We start from the raw sequence: 20,572 nt of genomic DNA, 5'->3' as shown, positions 1-20,572 counted from the left end.
TGAACAGATCATAATGAAGGCCGGGGAGTAGGGTAGCTGTAACAATGCCTATTCCAACAGGTGGATCTTGTGTATAGAGGTGTTAACAGTCATTGTAATCCTGTCTATAATGACAAGTAGCCTAACTAAAAACTCTTTCTGAAATGTATGTGTCTAAAACGGCCAAATGTGGGCAATGTAAAAAATTGCAGGATTACAAATTCTGTTTTTGTTTTAATAAATCTTGTGCTATAAGAAAATAAAATGCAAATTCTTTTTAAAATAGGTCATTTTCTGATGATAAGTTTCCCTTTACGTCTCTTTTAATGGCTGTACTCAAAAACACACAATGTGTGAACTGCAGTATGGGGTATGTTAAAATCCACTGAAAACATTACACTGAAGCATTCATAGAGGAAGGTGTCAGGTTTTTCTAGTAATGATTACTGCGACTGGATCAATATGCAAATTAGTGACACAGAGCCTACACTTTTTCAAGGATGACCACAAAGAATAAAAGCCTTGTAAAAGGCAAATACTGAAAGAATTCACATAGATTAAATCAATTTTTATTGGTCTCCTATGGACTGAGAAAGAAATGCTGTCCTAAATTGGATTGTCATACGATTCAAAAAAAAAAAAAAAAAAAGAAGAGAGAGAGAATCAACAATTATTTATGTAAAAAACAAATGAATTACAAAACCTGTTTTATAAAGGTCTCCATATCCTGTAATACTTGTGCACCTCCACGTAACATTATGAAGTTCTTTGTAGCGTCTCTGTCGTCTACAGACATCGTGGGGCCATGACTCCTTACTTCACTAATCCAACATATTCTGTGTTGAGTCCATAAATGGACCTGGGAATGTGTCGTTTCCCGCTGTAGAGGACAGTGTTTAGTACTCTTGATTTTACACAGGACTACATTGCTGACTGCGTGCCAGCTCGGATTTGGTACAACACTATCCATCACTGTCCTCTGCAAGAACTTCTTGTCTTGTCTGCCCAGAATTTTGGATAACAGAGTCGAAGAATAAAGAGCGGAACTGAAATGTAGGAATAAGTTACAAACCGGAATTCAGTATATCATACAGCTTAATCAACTTAAACATTAATACTTTTCGAAACTCATCATTTATTTCTTTTTTTTTTGCATCGATGCAGCAATATGGGGTGTTATTTTTGAGGACAACCAAGAAAAACCTTTTCCACTATTTTAAATTGTTGATCACTGCTTATAGTGTATATAGTTATAGAACATGCGATGACCAAATATGTGGAATTACTGGCTAAAGGTTGACCCAAGCAATCGTTTTCCATTTTTTGGGTTTTTTTCTCCCTTTCTTCCAAGAGCCATAACTTTTTCCTTTTCCGTCAATATAGCCATATGAGGGCTCGATTTTTGCAGGGAGAGTTGTATTTTTAAACGACGCAATTCATTCTGCCCCATATTTACTGGAAAATGAGGAAAAAAATCCAAGTGCAGTGAAATTGCAAGAAAGTATGTATAAGTGTGTATATAAAAAAAAATTGAGCTTTTGTCGCCATTTTCCAAGAGTTGTAATGTTCTCATTTTTCGGGATCTGGGGCTCAGTGATGGCTTATTTTTTGCATCTTGAGTTGACGGTTTTAATTATAACATTCTTGGGTAGATAAGATGCTTTGATTGCCAGTTATTGCATTTTAATGTAATGTTGAAGTGACCAAAAAAAGTAATTCTGGAGTTTTGATTTTTTTTTCAGATTAATTGATTTTATATTTTGATAGATCAGGTATTTCTGAACACAGTGATACCAAATGTGTGTATATTTTTATTTTTTATTTATGGTTTTATTTTCAATGGGGCAGAAAGGGGGTGATTTGAACTTTCAGGGTTTTTTTATTTGTTTCATATTTAATTTTTATTTTTTACAATTTTTATTGATTTTTCTAGTCTCTCTATGGGACTTTATGCCTGCACTATCTGATAATTTCTGCTGAACAAAGTGATGCTCAGCATCCTTCTGAACAGCATAAATGCTGTTCTGTGAATATCAGCAGAGCATATCTGCTGATCATAGCTTTCTGCTCAATTTTACCATGACAGTGACAAGGGTCCTCATTTGATCCCACGCTGTCATGGCAACCCATTGGTGCCTCGTGATCGTATCACAGGAGCACCAATGGTGGCGGGAAACAATGCGATCTCCGCAGTCGCATGTTAGATCGCGATGTCAAGAGTTTGACAGAGTGATCTAAGGGGTAAACAAGCCTGGGTGGATCTCCAATCCACTGAATCTGTGAGATGCATATGTCTGCTGATCTAATCAGACATGCGGGAAATTGTGAGTCGGCATTAAAGGGACAGACACGACCAAGGACATACTGTATATATATATATATATATATATATATATATATATATATATATATATATATATATATATATATATATATATATATATATATATATATGTCCTTGGTCATGAAGAGGATAAGGTGCCAATAAAATCTAAATGGCTGTCAGAGCAATGTTTTTTCATTTATTCTTCTTTCTGTGTATGAGGGACTTCGCCTGTCTTTATACAGCTGTCCTCCCACTAACTGCAGTGCCCACCCAATGTAAAACTAAAGACAATTTTCTTAGACCACCAAAATACATGTTTACTTTATCCCCTTCATGACCAGGCAATTTTCTGATATTTCATTTTTTCCTCCTAGTCTTTCAAGAGCCATAACTTTCTAATTTTTCCATCCACATAACCATATTAGGGCTTCTATTTTGTGGGACACATTGTAGTTTTGAATGACACCATTCATATTGTCATGTGATGCATTGAAAAGTGGGAAAAATTTCCAAGTGTGTCGAAATTGCAAAAAAGAATGCAATTTCACAATTATCCATTTACGACGTTCACTATATGGGAAAACTGACCAAGGAATATGAATCTCTAAGTCAGTATGAGTATGCAGATAGCAAACATGTATAGTTTTTATTTAAGCAGTGAAAAAAACTTGGAAATTTGTTGCCATTTTCTGAAACCCATAACACTTTAAATTTTTCGGCATCTTGGGCTGTGTAAGGGCTTATTTTATGCGCCTTAAACCAACGTTATTACTAATACCATTTTGGGGTAGATACAATGTTTTGATCGCCTTTTATTGTATTTTAATGTACTTAGTGCTGCGGCAGCCAAAAAAACTCATTAACCTCATGAATATGTACTGTTTCCCCCACCCACAGCCAGTCCCGGCGTCTGTGACCGGTTGCAGTCAGACCATGGCCCCACCCTGCTGATAGCATATCTGACTGCTTGGAATTGCACAGGCTATCTGCGTGTGTATCGTGGTGTAAAAATAAATAAATAAAAAAAATAGACGTAGGATCCCCCCCATATTTTGATACCCAGCACAGATAAAGCATACGGCTACAGGCTGCAGCCCCCAGCCTGGTGCTTATCTTAGCTGTGTATCAAAATAAAAAGGGACCCCATGTTTTTTTTAATTTACATAAATAATTTTAAAAAACAGGGTGCGTGCATTCCCCCCCCCATAAAGCCGGCAGCTGGGGGTTGGTATTCTCAGGCTGGGGAGGACCATGGTTATTTGCCCCCACCAGCCTAAAAATAGCAGCTTGCAGCTGCCCTGAATTGTCACATCCACTAGATGTGACAATCCCGGCACTTTACTCAGCTCATCCTGATTGCACTGATATATTGTCAGAAAAAAAAAATGCATCAATGCAGCATTGTGTTTTGATGCGATTTTTTTGCCAGAAGATGCATATTTGGTGCAGGAAAGTGGTGTATAAATTTCAGCCCCAAATCTCCATTTCTTGGCAAAAAAAAACCAAAACAGTGGTTTTCTGCCAGGAGTTGCAGCTCTGTTGTCCGGTTGTTGTTATTCACCTGAGGAGAGGTTACGGAATTTAATGAGGTCACCTGAAATCAGTTCACCTGTGATCACAGGTAGGGTACTGTGGGAACCTCCAGCTATGACTGAAGATAAACCGAGTGACATCATTGCTCGTTGCTGCGGCTCAGTCAGTCTCTGCCTGAAGCCCTCAGAGTGCGGACATGTTAAATACCCTTGTTCTGTGACTTTAGCATGTGTGTAGCAGAATCGGGATCGTCATGGGACCTCGTGTGGATTGCGTCGGAACTGGGAGTTTGGGGTTAATATTGGGGTGAAAGAGACTGGGGTTTTTTGTATTTTATTTCAAATAAAGGATTGTTTCGGTGCTAGTGTTTCTTTTCACTTACAAATTAGTAATGTGGGGGGGTGTGGACACCTCCCATTAATAATCTAAGGCTTAGTGGCAGCTGTGAGCTATCATTAACCCCTGATATTATCCCGATTGCCACCGCACCAGGGCAATCGGGATGAGCTGGGTAAAGTGCTGGGATTGTCGCATCTAATACATGCAACAATTCTAGAGGGCTGCAGGCTGCTATTTTTAGAATGGGCAGGAACCAATAACAATGGGCCTCCTCAGCCTGAGAATACCAGCCCCCAGCTGTCGGCTTTATCATAGCTGGGTATCAAACTTGGGGGGGACCACAGGCTAGTTTTTTTAAATTATTTTTTTTTTTTAAAAAGCCACATAGGGTCCTTCTCTTATTTTGATACACAGCCAAGATAAGCACACGGCTGGGGGCTGCAGCCGTATGTTTTATCTGTGCTGTGTAACATAATATGGGGGGACCTACGAGAATGTTTTTATTTATTTTGACACCACTGTATAAACGCAGACAGCGTGTGCGATTCCAAGCAGTCAGACATGCTGTCAACACAGGATTGGGGCACGGTCTGACTGCAACCAATCACAGATGCTGGGACTGCTGCTGGGCAGGGGAAGCAGTGCATATGCATGAGGGTAATGAGCGGCCCCATAACTAGAGTTAGAGCTGCCGCATAGAGACTGGTAACTATAACACCCTTGCTCTAAGGGTATGTGACCAGGATCAGGACTCACTGCGTCCTGGACACAGTGGGTCCTGACCTGCGGGGTCGCGCGTCTCCTCCGAAGGAGAACGCAGGAGACCGCAGCTGCTTGTACCCACGATCAGGGTTCAGTGCGCAGCAGTCTCCAGCTTGTGTTCTCCCTACGGAGACGCATGCAAATCCGCAGCAAACAATTGACATGCTGCGGTATGGAAAGACGCACACAGGTCAGTCTTTGCTGCGGAAAAAACAAGCACAGTGGGCACGGGATTTCTAGAAATCCCATCCACTATGCTTGTACTGTACAATGCAGCGTTTTGGACGCAGCTGAAGCATGCTACAAACACTGACCGTGAGCACGCACCCTAATAACCCTAGCCTTTTCTACCACCATTTTAAAGCGCATGATTCGAGTCCCCATAAATGTATAGGGGGATCGGTGTCCAGGTTGATATCTGGGATTAATTTTGGTCCCAAACCGTGTTTTTGGGGTTTTTTTTCAAATCCACTTATACCTGCCAATCCCAGAAATCTGCGAGTTCGCCCATCACTAGTCACGGGAGCACTGATGGCGAGTGGAATAACACGACCCCTGCCATCGTGTGTTGAAAAATATTACCCATTCTCCATACCCACCCATATTACAATATTTAATAAAAAAAAAAAAAAAGCACCCCTGTATAGTATACAAAACAGTGCTTAGAATATGTTTTTACTCTTTAGGTGCTTAACATGATTGAACATAAAGTAGATTGAAATAAATAAATAACATAATTTCTATTAAAAAGTAGTTTTAGTTCCAAATTTTTCTCATTTTTAAAAGGAGAAAAAACAAACTACAATTTTAAAAAATGTTTTCACAATTTCTCCTTAGTATGGAAATACTGTCCATGTGGTTGTACACTTTAGGCACATGTTGAGACTCTTAAGGGAAGGACACAAAATTTTAAATGGCAAACTGCCTAACGTTTTAGGGTTCATGGACTTTTTGATGGCTTCTTCATTAATTTTTTTTTCAAGTGAAATGAACACTAAACTGAAATGTTATTTTTTTTAGCTACAGGATTTACTTAGCAGTATATATAGCATGTTCATTTTGTAGTTTGGGTCATTATGGACCCAGTAATACCAAATATTTCTAGTTTATTTACTTTATTACTTTATCACAATAAAATCCCATTTAAAATAAAATTATTTTTTTTGTGTTGTCAAAGCCATTTTATTCCTCAACAGGGCTGTGAGAGAGTTTGTTTTTTTGTGGAAAGAACTGTAATTTTAGTTGGTCTAATTTTGGGTCTCATGGCTTTGGATTCCTTTTAATTGAATTTCATGCGGCACGATAAGGAGAAATGGACAAATCTGGTATACTTTTTTAACAGTAGAAGTCCCAGAGAGGGGTCATTTAACATTTCTACCATTGGAACCCTATGGAGCTCAACATTTCTGGGACTTCTAGTGTTAATGGTGTTTCACTAGAGCCAAGAAGAGACAAGCTAGTGTTATAGTGTAGGTCATGTTAAATATGTGTTATTGCTTTTTTTTCTCCAATAATGAAGAACCTACACAATACAAAAAGGGTTATTTACATTTTTACATGATTTATATTTTTTAAAAGATATATTTTATTTTGTTGGCATTGTTCAACCCTATTGTTACACAGGGACAAAAGAAGAGCAAACATTTCTATTCAATCCCTGCAACTTGCTAGATCACACGCAACCTCCTCTCAATCCTAAGTGACTAAAGTCAGGCCAGGGCATTTTAGCAGGATGTATCTCAGCTTCAAAAATGACACCAGAATTGCGGTTGTAGTTGCGACTTAGCTCAAGAAGTCACTGGTAAGTGACGACTCCACACACCTGCAGTTCTCACTTTAAGCCCTGATATCTCAGCACAGATCTTGGTCTCATTCTGAAGCTGAATCTCAGCTTTACGGCACGCTCACACAAGCGTATGACTCGGATGAGCGCAATGCGAGAAAATATCCCATAGCACTTGGACCAATGTTATTCATTGAGGGAGAGCAGATGGTCAGCTTTTTTCTGATCCAGATTCTGGATGAGTGAAAAGTTGCAGCATGCTGCCATTGTCTTCGAGAGTCCTGTCGCTTGCACCCATGCAAGTTTATGGGTGCGAATGAAATATCGGACTACACTCTGATGACATCCGAGTGCAGTGCAATAATCGCATCAGCTGACAATGGAGGAGATGGGGAGATTAATCCCTCCCTCTCCTCCGCAGCTGCTGCCCCCTCCTTCGCAGCTCCCGCCCTCTCCTCCGTACCTGTGATCCCATCGCAGAATTGGATTACAATTGCATGACACTCAGCTTGCACTGGCAGCACAGCGGGGAGCTGAGGGTGATTAGCATCCGATGCACTCGCATCAGAGGCCATACGATTGTGTGAATCCAACCTTAAAATGAGCCCTGGATCACTTCTGTAACTCCCACCCAGGCTGAGATATGGCCATTAGTAGCCCTGACATATCCAAAAAATCCTTGCCTACTGAATTGCCACCCTGCTGCAATAAAGTATGAGATACTTCCTTAGCAGAGAAAAAGTTAGGCCTAGCACACATGACGAGTAATACGGAGAAAGTGGAATGCGTTAAAAAAAAAAAAAATCACATTCCACTTGGACCAATAGTACTTCATGGGGCAGCTCTGATTGTTTTCTTAGCCCTAATCGGATCGAGAAAACAGTCGCAGCATGCTATGGGTGGAATGCAAGCTTGTTTCATTCGCAACCATTTAAGTCTATGGGGCGAGAGAAACATCATATAGCTCTCACGTTACACCGGTGTACCGCAATGGCAGTGTGATTCTCTCATCAGCCGGCAATGGAGGAGATAGGGAGATAAATCCCTCCCTCTTCTCCGCAGCGCCGGCTCTCCCCTATCCATAGCGCAGGCCCTTCCCTCTGCAACTGTGGTCTGATTGCAGGATCGAACCACAGTCGCATGACACTCGGCTCCCGCTATGCTGCGAGCGTGAGCCGAGGTGTCATGCGAGCACTCGCACTAATCCCAGTGTGTCCTCAGCCTTAAAAGCGCTGTCCAGGATATTTCTATAACTTGGTAGGGAATCTAGCATGTGGCATCTAAACAGCAGATAATATACTAAAATAGCAATCTATCCTCCCAGGGCTTGTCACTTCTCAACCTGCCCTGATGTGATTTCCATACTTGTGAACACACACTGACCGCTATCTCCTCCACTTCTCTCAACTCAAATGATTGAAAGAAGCAAAACGAAAAAGATGTCCGCGCATGACCGCTAGTATGCAGAGCACATGTAAGCAGACAAGTCATGAATAGTGTAGCAGCAGAGTGGAATCCTAAGCGAGTCATCATTAGAACTCCCCATCTAATTACAAGAGTGCCCTGAACAGTTTCATTTTTAATGTTACATTTTCCGATATTTGTCCAATAAGTGGACATCGGCTTTAAGTGATGCTCCCACAATGAGCATTTGGTGTTTTTGACATAAAATTAATGAGATTTATAGAAATATCACGCCCACTGTGCTTTTTTTATGCAGCATAAACTTATTTGTAGTGAGATTTTGAAATCAAAGATGTCACTTCCCAAATGATTTATCTGTGACTGCCGCTCCTTCATAGACAAGTCCAGCAATACCTGCACACGACCAGTCTGTTCCTCCGTTACTGAGAAATCAGTCTGAATTGATATGCACATGAGGCTGAAGAGATATGGAAGATCTGAAGCTTCTGTCACTCCAGCTCTATTCCTCACCCAGCGCCAACTTCTCAGGTTTAACTGACGACTCTTTGACCTGAAGTTACAGAGCGTAACGGCTGTCGGCCAAACAGAGGCAGTGATGGGCGTGGAATAGAGCTGGAGTGACAGAGGCTCTAGATTTACCATTTGCAGATCAATACAAAACCCAATTTCTCAGATTCAAAGCAATGGACCGGCCTTGTAAAGGTATTGCTGAACCTCTCTCTGAAAGAGCTACATGCGCATGTAAATAGTTTAGAGGGTGAAGTTCTGCTGACAGATTTTAAGGTTTGACAAATTGAGAAGATGTAGAGGAGTTCAGACACAGAAAAGAAACAGACAGGGAGGAAGCACACATGGACACAGAATCCTATATGAAGGATAGCCCTCAGTTCTAGCTAAGCTGCGAGGATATGTACAGCCTCCTTACCTTTTTATTAGGTGGCGTCCCAGGAATCTCCCTCTCCTTATCATCGTCACTTCCTGAAGACAAGGCTAGTACAGGAATGGGATGATTGAATGTTGGACTACGGGGTGGTGAGGAAGCGCCCGCTAGAGTAGTTTCCATGGCGATCATGTAGTCAAGGTCATCGCCCAGAAAATCATCATCGTTTGGCAAGCAAGGTCTGATAAAGCAATTAAATCATTGCATTAGTGCTAAACAACTCCAGCCATTGCAGTCGTACTACAGGCGGAAAGCTGTTTTTTCTGCCCTGTACCCATAGTAGATATTTTTATGAATGGAATGGGGGAGATTACCGGGGAGGTTAGGCTGAATGACAAGAAGGTACTGCAGATGGAGACAGAGATCCTGATTCCAAAGATGTGTCACTTGCTAGGCTGCTTGCTGTAGTTTTGATAAAATCACTGTTTTACTACCAGTAGATTGTCACTACAGGACTACTAAACTTGCTGTCAGTTAGTCCAGCATATTCGTGAGCTCTGAACATGTCCACCCCCACCACTGATAGGCAGCTTTCTGTATACACTGTACATGGGCAGAAAGTCAATCAGAAGTGTGGAAAGGGTTATAAAGAACTCAACATTCAGAGAACTGCATGATCTGCAGCAGATAAAATAGCGATTGTATGAAATTGAGATTGAGCAGCTCAGTAAGTGACATAGCACTGGAATCAGGGTTTCTGTCCCTACATTATGATGCTCTCAGATGGAGAAGCAAAAACCTGATGACAGATTTACTTTAAACGACCGCCAATTAGCTACATGCAAGTTAACTGACTAGATTTCTTTGCATACAAAACTATTGTTCTCTGTGCACTGAATAATAAGTAATTAGCAGCACATGTCCTATTTACACAAAATTATGTTTTACCGACATCAAAGATTTTAAAAAAAGCTTAAACAAAATCTCCCCCCACTTATTTCTCATACTTAAACACCATGGCCTGGTGGGATTTTTCCCCTAATTTCACTTGCACCCATTAGGTACTTGTAACAAATTTTAGCTACATGAGGCACCACTTATTGAAAATGGTCAGTGCTAAGCTTCATCAGGAGTCAAAGGGGTATTCCCATCTACAAGATCCTATCCCAATATTATAATATTAGCAAATACCTCTAATTAGAAATGTAGTATAGTTCTCCTGATTAGCTATGTCTCTCACCTCATGTGCAGGGCATTGCAGCTTAGGTATCAATGGTTACATCCATGCACAACTAACTGTCACTATGAGTGGACGTAACCATAGATACCTAAACTGCAATACCCTGCACATGAGGTAAGAAATATGGCTATATCAGGAGAACTATTACATTTCTCATTGAAGATATTTGCTAATATTATTATTATTACACCTACTACTTATTGGGATTGAATCTTGGTGATGAGAATACCCCTTTAAGCCTATCCAGTTTATTGGACCTTGGTACACTGGGTGATATCAATGTGGCAAGAGTTATGCTGTTCTTATTTTTATCTTCTGGTCTATTGGACACAATCTATCAGCAATCTAGGTGCCACTTCTTGGAGTGGAACCTCGGTTAACGAGTAACCCAGTTAGCGAGTATTTCGCTTAACGAGCAAAGCTTGCTGGAAATTTGCAACTCGGTTTACGAGAAAGCTTTGCTGTATGAGCAAAATACTCACCGCACACACTTTCGGTTCCGTACAACCACCGCGCTCTAACACGCTCGTGCAGTCCGCACAAACACGCGCACACGCACACATTATGCTCACCTTACCTTCTGTTCCATCAACGGCCTCCTGAATCTTGTAGTTCGCCGCTACAGGATGTGTATCGGTAACTATCGCGACGAGGCAGGAACTTCCGCTGTCAGCCACTACTCAAAGGCAGCGTGCTGACCAATCAGAGGCAAGAGACTCCTGCCTTTGACGTCAGCGCTCTGGCAGCGGAAGTTCCTCCCTTGTCTTGATGGTTACCCGATACACATCCTGTACCGGCGAACTACAAGATCCAGGAGGCCGGTGATGGAACGGAAGGTAAGGTGAGCATAATGTGTGCGTGCGTGTTTGTGTGTGTTTATGTGTGTTTGTTTGTACGTGTGTGGAATGGCACAATAGGGGACCAGGGTGGGACATTTAACAAGTTGTGGAACGAATTGTCTGCATTACAATGATGTCCTATGGGAAATCTTGCTTTGCTGAACGAGTAACTTGGTTAACAAGCACACTCCCAGAACGGATTGTTCTCGTAAACCAAGATTCCACTGTAATTGCCTCTTAGCTCTAATGTATAATCTGCCTTTTATCCAATTCTTCTTCCTGAGGTGAAGGATAGCATTGGTCTTTAAATAATGGTTTCTCTGGAGGCAACGTTGTCGGCTGCCCCCATTTTGGACCTATGGCACTTTATTTTACTTCTGTATTGTCTGAATAACTAAAACCAAAGGAGGTGCAATGCAATGTGTTGTGTACAAACACTTACTTATGTTGTGTATATGTGTAGAACCCCTAAGTTCTACTTCCCTGATAAGTCCACAAAAAGCGTGAGAAGAATTCGTATGTGCTTACTTACGGCACTAGCTGCTTTCAGGGACAGCCCTTTTAGGCTGGTAGCCATGTATACCTATTCTGACCAGGTTGTTTTTTTTTTTTTTGTAGGAAGAACAGTGCAGTGGTACCATCCATACCTACAACTCCCCCAGATACATTTTAACTACCTGAAAATTAATAGTTACTGACAGAAGAGGTAAAACCATTTATTTTTCCCCTTCTGATGATGCAGAATGCAATTACATTACTGTGTGGTGCTGGATTATAGTGAGCACAACTGCTATTTGCCAATAAAATACAATGATGGACTTATTTTTCTGAGGATGGTATGACTTAGGTTTTATTACTGGCACCTCCTCTGTGATATTTCCCGCCTATGGTTCTCCTAGATCAGGCAAGTGGCTAAAAGTATCAAACATGATCACTAAGAACATGAGAACGTCAGATGTCACCACTGATCTTCGAACTTGGGGACTAGGAACCCGTGCTCTAGAAAATAGTGGGCGCTCCAACAGTCCAACGTCCACTGCTGGAGATCTCCGATGGATAGGTGATAAATGTTTCAGGCTGGAATACTTAAGTAACACTCATTCTCTTGTTGATTAAGAGTCTCTCAGGGTTTTACATGATTAGAAAGGGTCCACCCCCTACTATGATCAGTAATCTGCTGAATGCAGCTATGGTGACGTCCATATGAGCATAGCTGTAACATGCACTAAGGCTCAGCCACACTCAGATGACCGGGCTGAGCTATGGTGCCATACTCGTATGGACATCACAGCGCCATTTGCTACAGGAAAGGTGTCACGTCATCTCTATTCTGCTGAATATTTCTAAGCATCCATTTTATAAAGATACATTGGTTAAATTTATAGTGCAAGAGACTGTATATATAATACACAGTAAGTACCTGTGGTTCTGGGACTGAGAGGCTTGATCTGCATCCGAAAGAGTGGCAAGAACAAAATGAGCCTCGAGCACGGTATCATCAACACTGAATACAACAGGACTAGAAGAAAAAAAAAAAGAGAAATTAGCTGCACTGTGTAAGGGGTGGGCTTTGCCTCTACGACACCGAGGAGCCCTAATAGAGCATCGCGCCAGGAGCCCTAATACAGCATCGCGCCAGGAGCCCTAATAGAGCATCGCGCCAGGAGCCCTAATAGAGCATCGCGCCAGGAGCCCTAATAGAGCATCGCGCCAGGAGCCCTAATAGAGCAGCGCGCCAGGAGCCCTAATAGAGCAGCGCGCCAGGAGCCCTAATAGAGCAGCGCGCCAGGAGCCCTAATAGAGCAGCGCGCCAGGAGCCCTAATAGAGCAGCGCGCCAGGAGCCCTAATAGAGCAGCGCGCCAGGAGCCCTAATAGAGCATCGCGCCAGGAGCCCTAACAGAGCATCGCGCCAGGAGCCCTAACAGAGCATCGCGCCAGGAGCCCTAACAGAGCATCGCGCCAGGAGTTGTCATATCACCCTGAAGATTTTCTACATGTATAAACAAATAATATAACATGAGATTGTTGATTTAAACCAATACAATTAAAGAAAGGAAACATATTAACCTTTATAACTCAAACATTAAAATGCAATTACCATTTAATCTTTTTTTAATTCCATCCTATCAAAGTCCAAACGCCTCGTAACTGATCTGTCATGTGATGCTGATTACCTCCAAATTGTGAGCACTGACTGACTGCTAACGGATCAGTCACCAGTAGAAATGTACAATGTCTAACATAAGAAGTATACCAGTATAACATCCAGGCACTCACCAGCCCGCACTGTCAAAGTGTATTGAGATTGGTAGACCGGAAGACTCTGCAAAGGCCAGCAGACCCTGAAAGGCAGAAATAAAAAAAAGTTTAATAAGAAATAACAATGCAAACAGTAAATTTGGCTGTAAATTTGTTTGGGTGTAACTGGAACTATTCTTCACCCTAAATTCACGAAGACAAAACGTAATCTCTCTCTGGTCCTGCAGCTGATAAGCCAGGAATTCTTCTCTGCTCAGGGATAGTTCAGTCAGCATTGCTTTGCTAGGGTCTAGAGAAAAATAGAAAAGAAATAAATAAAAAATATATATATACACACATACATATTTTTTTTATTTATACTGTATTTAAAAAAGAAGAAAAACATAATACACTTTATTAAACTATAAAACATTTTTAAAGCATATTTGTAATTCCAGAATAAGCTGTTGCCTGTCTACATTAGGAACGACACACGTCAACACATTATTTCTGATAATCTATATGTGTGTTGCACTTTTCACCACTTAATCCCTCTGCAGTCTGTATCTCTAGTTTTCAGTTCTCTCTGACCTAATGTATGGAGACTAGCTACAGTGATGTCTACCATACACTGCACGCAAGATACAGATGCAACAGCAAAACTGAGCTGTGTTAGCTGTTAATCCATCTCTGTTGTAAGCTCCAGCACAATTTGCACCTCTCTGCTTATTCCCTCACTGAGTGCTCCCCACTACTTTCTTCATAGAGGCAAGGCACAAGGCATCATCAGAAATTGCTTTTGTGATGCATAATATATATATATATATATATATATATATATATATATATATATATATATATATATATATATATATATATATATATATATATATATATATATATATATATATATATATATATATATATATATTTTCTTTTTTTTTTTTTTTTTTAATTTATTTTTGTAAATGTTGCCTATATTCTTTCCAGTGGCCAAAGTGAAAATTGGAAGATTTTTTTTTAAATTTTTAATACAGATTTTGCTTTCTATAATTACTTTTAATACAAAATCAATATATTTGGGACTCACCATAACATTTCTTTCGTAACTTTCATTGGGGACACAGGAACCATGGGTTATGTGCTGCCACCTAGAGACTAACACTGAAAAATAGAGATCCCTAAGAGGAGAAAATATATCGCCTTACCGGAAAGATGAAAGAAAGATGTCTCTGAACGGCACATAACGAAAGGAATGAATGGTATCTAAGACCAAACTGAGGTCCACAAGATCAAGGTGGGTTAATACAATGGTTGCCCAGCCCAGACAGGCTGTCCTGACCTACCAGTCAAGCTCTATTTGACAAGCACAGACAAGGCAGGAATTGGTCCTTGAAAGTCAATCCTGTCTGAAGACATACAAGGAAATATTATAATGGAGGATATCGCCATTGAAGCTCTGCCCATAGCCTCTTTTTCATATGTGGAAACCTTTCTAAATTAAGTGGTAATAACATAATGGCTAAAGTTCTTGTTCCCTAAACCTAGTCAGAGAAACCTAATCTGAACTATTCAAAGCCTTCTGTGGATCCAACAGTCCTGCCAGTAAATTAAAATGTCCAAGAAATTGGGTAGAAGAGGGGACCACTGGGAAAGGTCTATCTGCATACTATGGGCGGTGCCTGGGGGAATCTTCAATGAAAAACATGAGTTGTGGACTTAACGTGAAAAATCTTGAGCTTAGTAGGCATTCAAAATTTTCAGCCCAAACTGGGGAAAGAAAATCCTGCCTCAATAGGGAAAAAACAAGATTCTCCTTCAATGTGGACAAGCCTTGACCTCCACCATGACCTGTCACCTACTGGGTGAAACTCCGGTGGAGAAGGTATGCTTCTTGGCAAACCATCAGAGATGCAAAATCTCCAATCGCCTTGGCAGTCAAAGCAACATAACAAAAGTTGATCATCTGAACAACCTGCATTAAACCTCAAAAGAGACAGATCTGGCCAGCGCTTCCATAGGAGGTGAAACGAAGGACACACTGTTAGGCTAGGTTCGCACACTGCGTCTTTTTGACACTGCGTTTTTGTGCGTTTTTGGCCGCTAAAAACGCACAAAAACGCACCTGCGTCGAAAAAACGCATCAAAAAACGCATGCGTTTTTGCCGCGATTTGGTGCGTTTTTGGCTGCGTTTTGCTGCGTTTTTGATCTCTGCGTTTTGCTGCGTTTTTTCCAATGCATTGTATGAAGGGAAAACGCAGAAAAACGCAGGAAAGAACTGACATGTCCATTTTTTTTTTTAACTCAAAAACGCAGGTAAAAAAAACAGATGTGTGCGGACAGCAAAAATGAAAACTCATAGACTTTGCTGGGGAAGCAAAGTCCTGCAGTTTTGAGGCCGAAAACGCACCCGAAAAACGCGCAAAAACGCCGCGAAAAACGCACTGTGCGCACATAGCCTTAGTATTCTTTAACCCAGTCATCAAGGATTGTAGGCAAATAAAGAAGGGAATTTTGTTTACTTACCGTAAATTCCTTTTCTTCTAGCTCCTATTGGGAGACCCAGACAATTGGGTGTATAGCTTCTGCCTCCGGAGGCCACGCAAAGTATTACACTTTAAAAGTGTAACCCCTCCCCTCTGCCTATACACCCTCCCGTGCATCACGGGCTCCTCAGTTTTGGTGCAAAAGCAGGAAGGAGGAAAAACTTATAAATTGGTCTAAGGTAAATTCAATCCGAAGGATGTTCGGAGAACTGAACAATGAACCAAAAGAACAATTCAACATGAACAACATGTGTACACAAAAGAACAACCAGCCCGAAGGGCACAGGGGCGGGTGCTGGGTCTCCCAATAGGAGCTAGAAGAAAAGGAATTTACGGTAAGTAAACAAAATTCCCTTCTTCTTTGTCGCTCCATTGGGAGACCCAGACAATTGGGACGTCCAAAAGCAGTCCCTGGGTGGGTAAAAGAATACCTCGATAAAAAGAGCCGAAACGGCCCCCTCTTACAGGTGGGCAACCGCCGCCTGAAGGACTCGCCTACCTAGACTGGCGTCTGCCGAAGCATAGGTATGCACCTGATAGTGTTTCGTGAAAGTGTGCAGACTAGACCAGGTAGCTGCCTGACACACCTGCTGAGCCGTAGCCCGGTGGCGCAATGCCCAGGACGCACCCACGGATCTGGTAGAATGGGCTTTCAGCCCTGAAAGAAGCGGAAGCCCAGAAGAACGGTAGGCTTCAAGAATCGGTTCCTTGATCCACCGAGCCAAGGTTGACTTGGAAGCCTGCGAACCCTTACGCTGGCCAGCGACAAGGACAAAGAGCGCATCTGAACGACGCAGGGGCGCCGTGCGAGACACGTTGAACCGGAGTGCTCTCACCAGATCCAAAGAGTGCAAATCCTTTTCACATTGGTGAACTGGATTAGGGCAAAATGAAGGCAAGGAGATATCCTGATTGAGATGAAAAGGGGATACCACCTTAGGGAGAAATTCCGGGACAGGACGCAGAACCACCTTATCCTGGTGAAAAACCAGGAAGGGGGCTTTGCATGACAGCGCTGCAAGCTCCGACACTCTTCGGAGTGATGTAACTGCCACTAGAAATGCCACCTTCTGCGAAAGACGTGATAAAGGGACATCCCGCAGTGGCTCGAAAGGTGGTTTCTGAAGAGCCGTTAGCACCCTGTTAAGGTCCCAGGGTTCCAGCGGACGCTTGTAAGGTGGGACTATGTGGCAAACTCCCTGCAGGAACGTGCGGACCTGCGGAAGCCTGGCCAGGCACTTTTGAAAAAATATGGAGAGCGCCGATACTTGTCCCTTGAGAGAGCCGAGTGACAAACCCTTGTCCATTCCGGATTGAAGGAATGAAAGAAAAGTGGGTAAGGCAAACGGCCAGGGAGAAAAACCATTATCAGAGCACCAGGATAAGAAGATCCGCCAAGATCTGTAATAGATCTTGGCGGACGTTGGTTTCCTGGCCTGTCTCATAGTGGCAATTACATCCTGAGATAATCCTGAAGACGCTAGGAGCCAGGACTCAATAGCCACACAGTCAGGTTGAGGGCCACAGAATTCAGATGGAAAAACGGCCCTTGTGACAGCAAGTCTGGGCGGTCTGGAAGCGCCCACGGTTGACCCACCGTGAGATGCCACAGATCCGGGTACCACGATCGCCTCGGCCAATCTGGAGCGACGAGAATGGCGCGACGACAGTCGGATCTGATCTTGCGTAACACTCTGGGCAGCATCGCCAGAGGAGGAAATACATAAGGCAGTCGAAACTGCGACCAATCCTGAACTAATGCGTCCGCCGCCAGAGCTCTGTGATCCTGAGACCGTGCCATGAAGGCCGGGACCTTGTTGTTGTGTCGTGACGCCATGAGATCGACGTCCGGCATTCCCCAGCGGCGACAGATCTCTCGAAACACGTCTGGGTGAAGAGACCATTCCCCCGCGTCCATGCCCTGACGACTGAGGAAATCTGCTTCCCAGTTTTCTACGCCCGGGATGTAAACTGCGGAGATCGTGGAGGCTGTGGCTTCCACCCACTGCAGAATCCGCCTGACTTCCTGGAAGGCCTGACGACTGCGCGTGCCGCCCTGATGGTTGATGTATGCGACGGCAGTGGCGTTGTCCGACTGTATACGGATCTGTCTGCCCTCCAGCCACCGATGGAAGGCCAATAAGGCTAGATACACTGCCCTTATCTCCAGAACATTGATCTGAAGGGAGGACTCTACCGGAGTCCAGGTTCCCTGAGCCCTGTGGTGGAGGAAAACCGCTCCCCACCCTGACAGGCTCGCGTCCGTGGTGACCACAGCCCAGGATGGGGGTAGGAAGGATCTTCCTTGCGATAGAGAATTGGGAAGGAGCCACCACTGAAGAGACGTCTTGGCTGCAAGGGACAGAGAGACGTTCCTGTCGAGGGAAGTCGACCTCCTGTCTCATTTGCGGAGAATGTCCCATTGGAGTGGCCGCAGATGGAATTGCGCGAACGGCACTGCCTCCATCGCTGCCACCATCTTTCCCAGGAAGTGCATGAGGCGCCTCAAGGGGTATGACTGACCCCGAAGAAGAGATTGCACCCCTGCCTGCAGGGAAAGCTGTTTGTCCAGCGGTAGCTTGACTACCGCTGACTGTGTATGAAACTCCATCCCGAGGTAAGTCAGTGATTGGGTCGGTGTCAACTGGGATTTTGGGAAGTTGATTATCCACCCGAACTGCTGGAGAGTCGCCAGAGCGACTGTAAGGCTGTGTTGACACGCCACCCGAGAAGGTGCCCTGACTAGGAGATCGTCTAAGTAGGGAATCACCGAGTGGCCCTGAGAGTGTAGGACCGCCACAACGGATGCCATGACTTTGGTGAACACCCGTGGGGCTGTCGCCAAGCCGAAAGGCAGTGCCACGAACTGAAGGTGTTCGTCCCCGATGGCGAAACGCAAGAAGCGTTGATGTTCGGGTGCGATCGGCACATGGAGATAAGCATCCTTGATGTCGATCGATGCTAGGAAGTCTCCTTGTGACTTTGAGGCGATGACCGAGCGGAGAGATTCCATCCGAAACCGTCTGGTGCTCACATGTCTGTTGAGCAGTTTGAGGTCCAGAACGGGACGGAATGATCCGTCCTTCTTTGGCACCACGAACAAGTTGGAGTAAAAGCCGCGACCATGTTCCTGAGGGGGAACAGGGATCACAACTCCCTCTGTCTTCAGAGTGACCACTGCCTGCAAAAGTGCGTCGGCCCGAGCGGGGGGCGGAGAGGTTCTGAAGAAACGAGTCTGAGGACGAGAGCTGAACTCTATCCTGTAACCGTGAGACAGAATGTCTCTCACCCATCGGTCTTGAACATGTGGCCACCAGGCGTCACAAAAGCGGGAGAGCCTGCCACCGACCGAGGATGCGGTTCGGGGATGCCGAGAGTCATGAGGAGGCCGCCTTGGAGGCAGCGCCTCCGGCGGCCTTTTGGGGGCGTGACTTAGACCGCCACGCATAGGAGTTCCTCTGGCCTTTCTCCGGCCTGCTGGACGAAGCGGATTGGGACTTGGCGGAGGGACGAAAGGACCGAAACCTCAATTGAATTTTCCGTTGCTGAGGTCTCTTAGGTTTGGACTGGGGTAAGGAGGAGTCCTTTCCCTTGGATTCCTTAATAATCTCATCCAATCGTTCGCCAAACAATCGGTCGCCAGAAAACGGCAAACCGGTTAAGAACCTCTTGGAGGCAGAGTCTGCCTTCCATTCGCGCAGCCACATGGCCCTGCGGACTGCCACAGAATTAGCGGATGCCACCGCTGTACGGCTAGCAGAATCTAGGACTGCGTTCATGGCGTAGGAAGAAAAAGCTGACGCTTGAGAAGTCAGAGACGCAACCTGCGGAGCAGAATTACGTGTGACTGCATTAATCTCAGCCAGACAAGCTGAGATAGCTTGTAGTGCCCACACGGCTGCAAAGGCCGGGGCAAAAGACGCGCCCGTGGCTTCATAGATGGATTTCACCAGGAGCTCTATCTGCCTGTCAGTGGCATCCTTTAGCGATGAGCCATCTGCCACCGATACCACAGATCTAGCCGCCAATCTAGAGACTGGAGGATCCACCTTGGGACACTGAGCCCAACCCTTAACAACGTCAGAGGGGAAGGGGTAACGTGTGTCAGTAAGGCGCTTAGTAAAGCGCTTGTCCGGAACCGCTCTGGGCTTCTGGACAGCATCTCTGAAGTTAGAGTGATCGAAAAACGCACTCAGTGTACGTTTGGGGAACCAAAACTGGTGTTTCTCCTGCTGAGAAGCCGACTCCTCTACAGGTGGAGGCGGGGGAGACAGATCTAACACCTGGTTGATGGACGAGATAAGATCATTTACTAAGGCGTCCCCTTCAGGTGTATCAAGATTGAGGGCAACGTCAGGTTCAGAGCCCTGAGCTGCGACGTCCACCTCGTCCTCCAGAGAGTCCTCGAGCTGGGAACCCGAGCAGCGTGAAGAAGTCGGGGAAGATTTCCAGCGGGCCCGCTTAGTCGGTCTGGGGCTGAGGTCCGGGCAGGAGTCCTCCGCGTGGGACCTAGGGCCCAACCTGGGAGCGCGCTGCGGCGCGGACCGAGAGGGGCCTGGAGGCGACGAGCTAACAGGGACCGGGGCCTGAGTAAGGACCGGTCTGGACTGCAAAGCTTCTAGCAGCTTGGCAGACCATTTGTCCATAGACTGAGCCATGGATTGTGAAAGTGACTCAGAG

The 20,572-nt window shown here is 44.2% G+C and overlaps 1 protein-coding gene across 1 annotated transcript in view; it reads right to left on the bottom strand.

The window, feature by feature from the left end:
• Positions 1-637: 637 nt before the first annotated feature.
• Positions 638-20,572, bottom strand: part of RAD9A (RAD9 checkpoint clamp component A) — a 34,130-nt gene continuing 14,195 nt past the window's right edge. Inside the window, exons 7-11 of the mRNA XM_075349366.1 lie at positions 13,549-13,655; positions 13,385-13,449; positions 12,527-12,625; positions 9,073-9,268; positions 638-1,025 (exon numbers count right to left, since the gene is read on the bottom strand). Coding sequence (XP_075205481.1) covers positions 942-1,025; positions 9,073-9,268; positions 12,527-12,625; positions 13,385-13,449; positions 13,549-13,655 — 551 coding nt within the window. The 3' untranslated portion in view covers positions 638-941. The remainder of the gene's footprint in view (positions 1,026-9,072; positions 9,269-12,526; positions 12,626-13,384; positions 13,450-13,548; positions 13,656-20,572) is intronic.

This window comes from Anomaloglossus baeobatrachus, chromosome 5, assembly GCF_048569485.1.
Source record: "Anomaloglossus baeobatrachus isolate aAnoBae1 chromosome 5, aAnoBae1.hap1, whole genome shotgun sequence".
Taxonomy (NCBI): Eukaryota; Metazoa; Chordata; class Amphibia; order Anura; family Aromobatidae; genus Anomaloglossus; species Anomaloglossus baeobatrachus.
The sequence above is the reverse complement of the archived record's forward strand: the minus strand, read 5'-3'. Positions and strand labels throughout refer to the sequence as shown.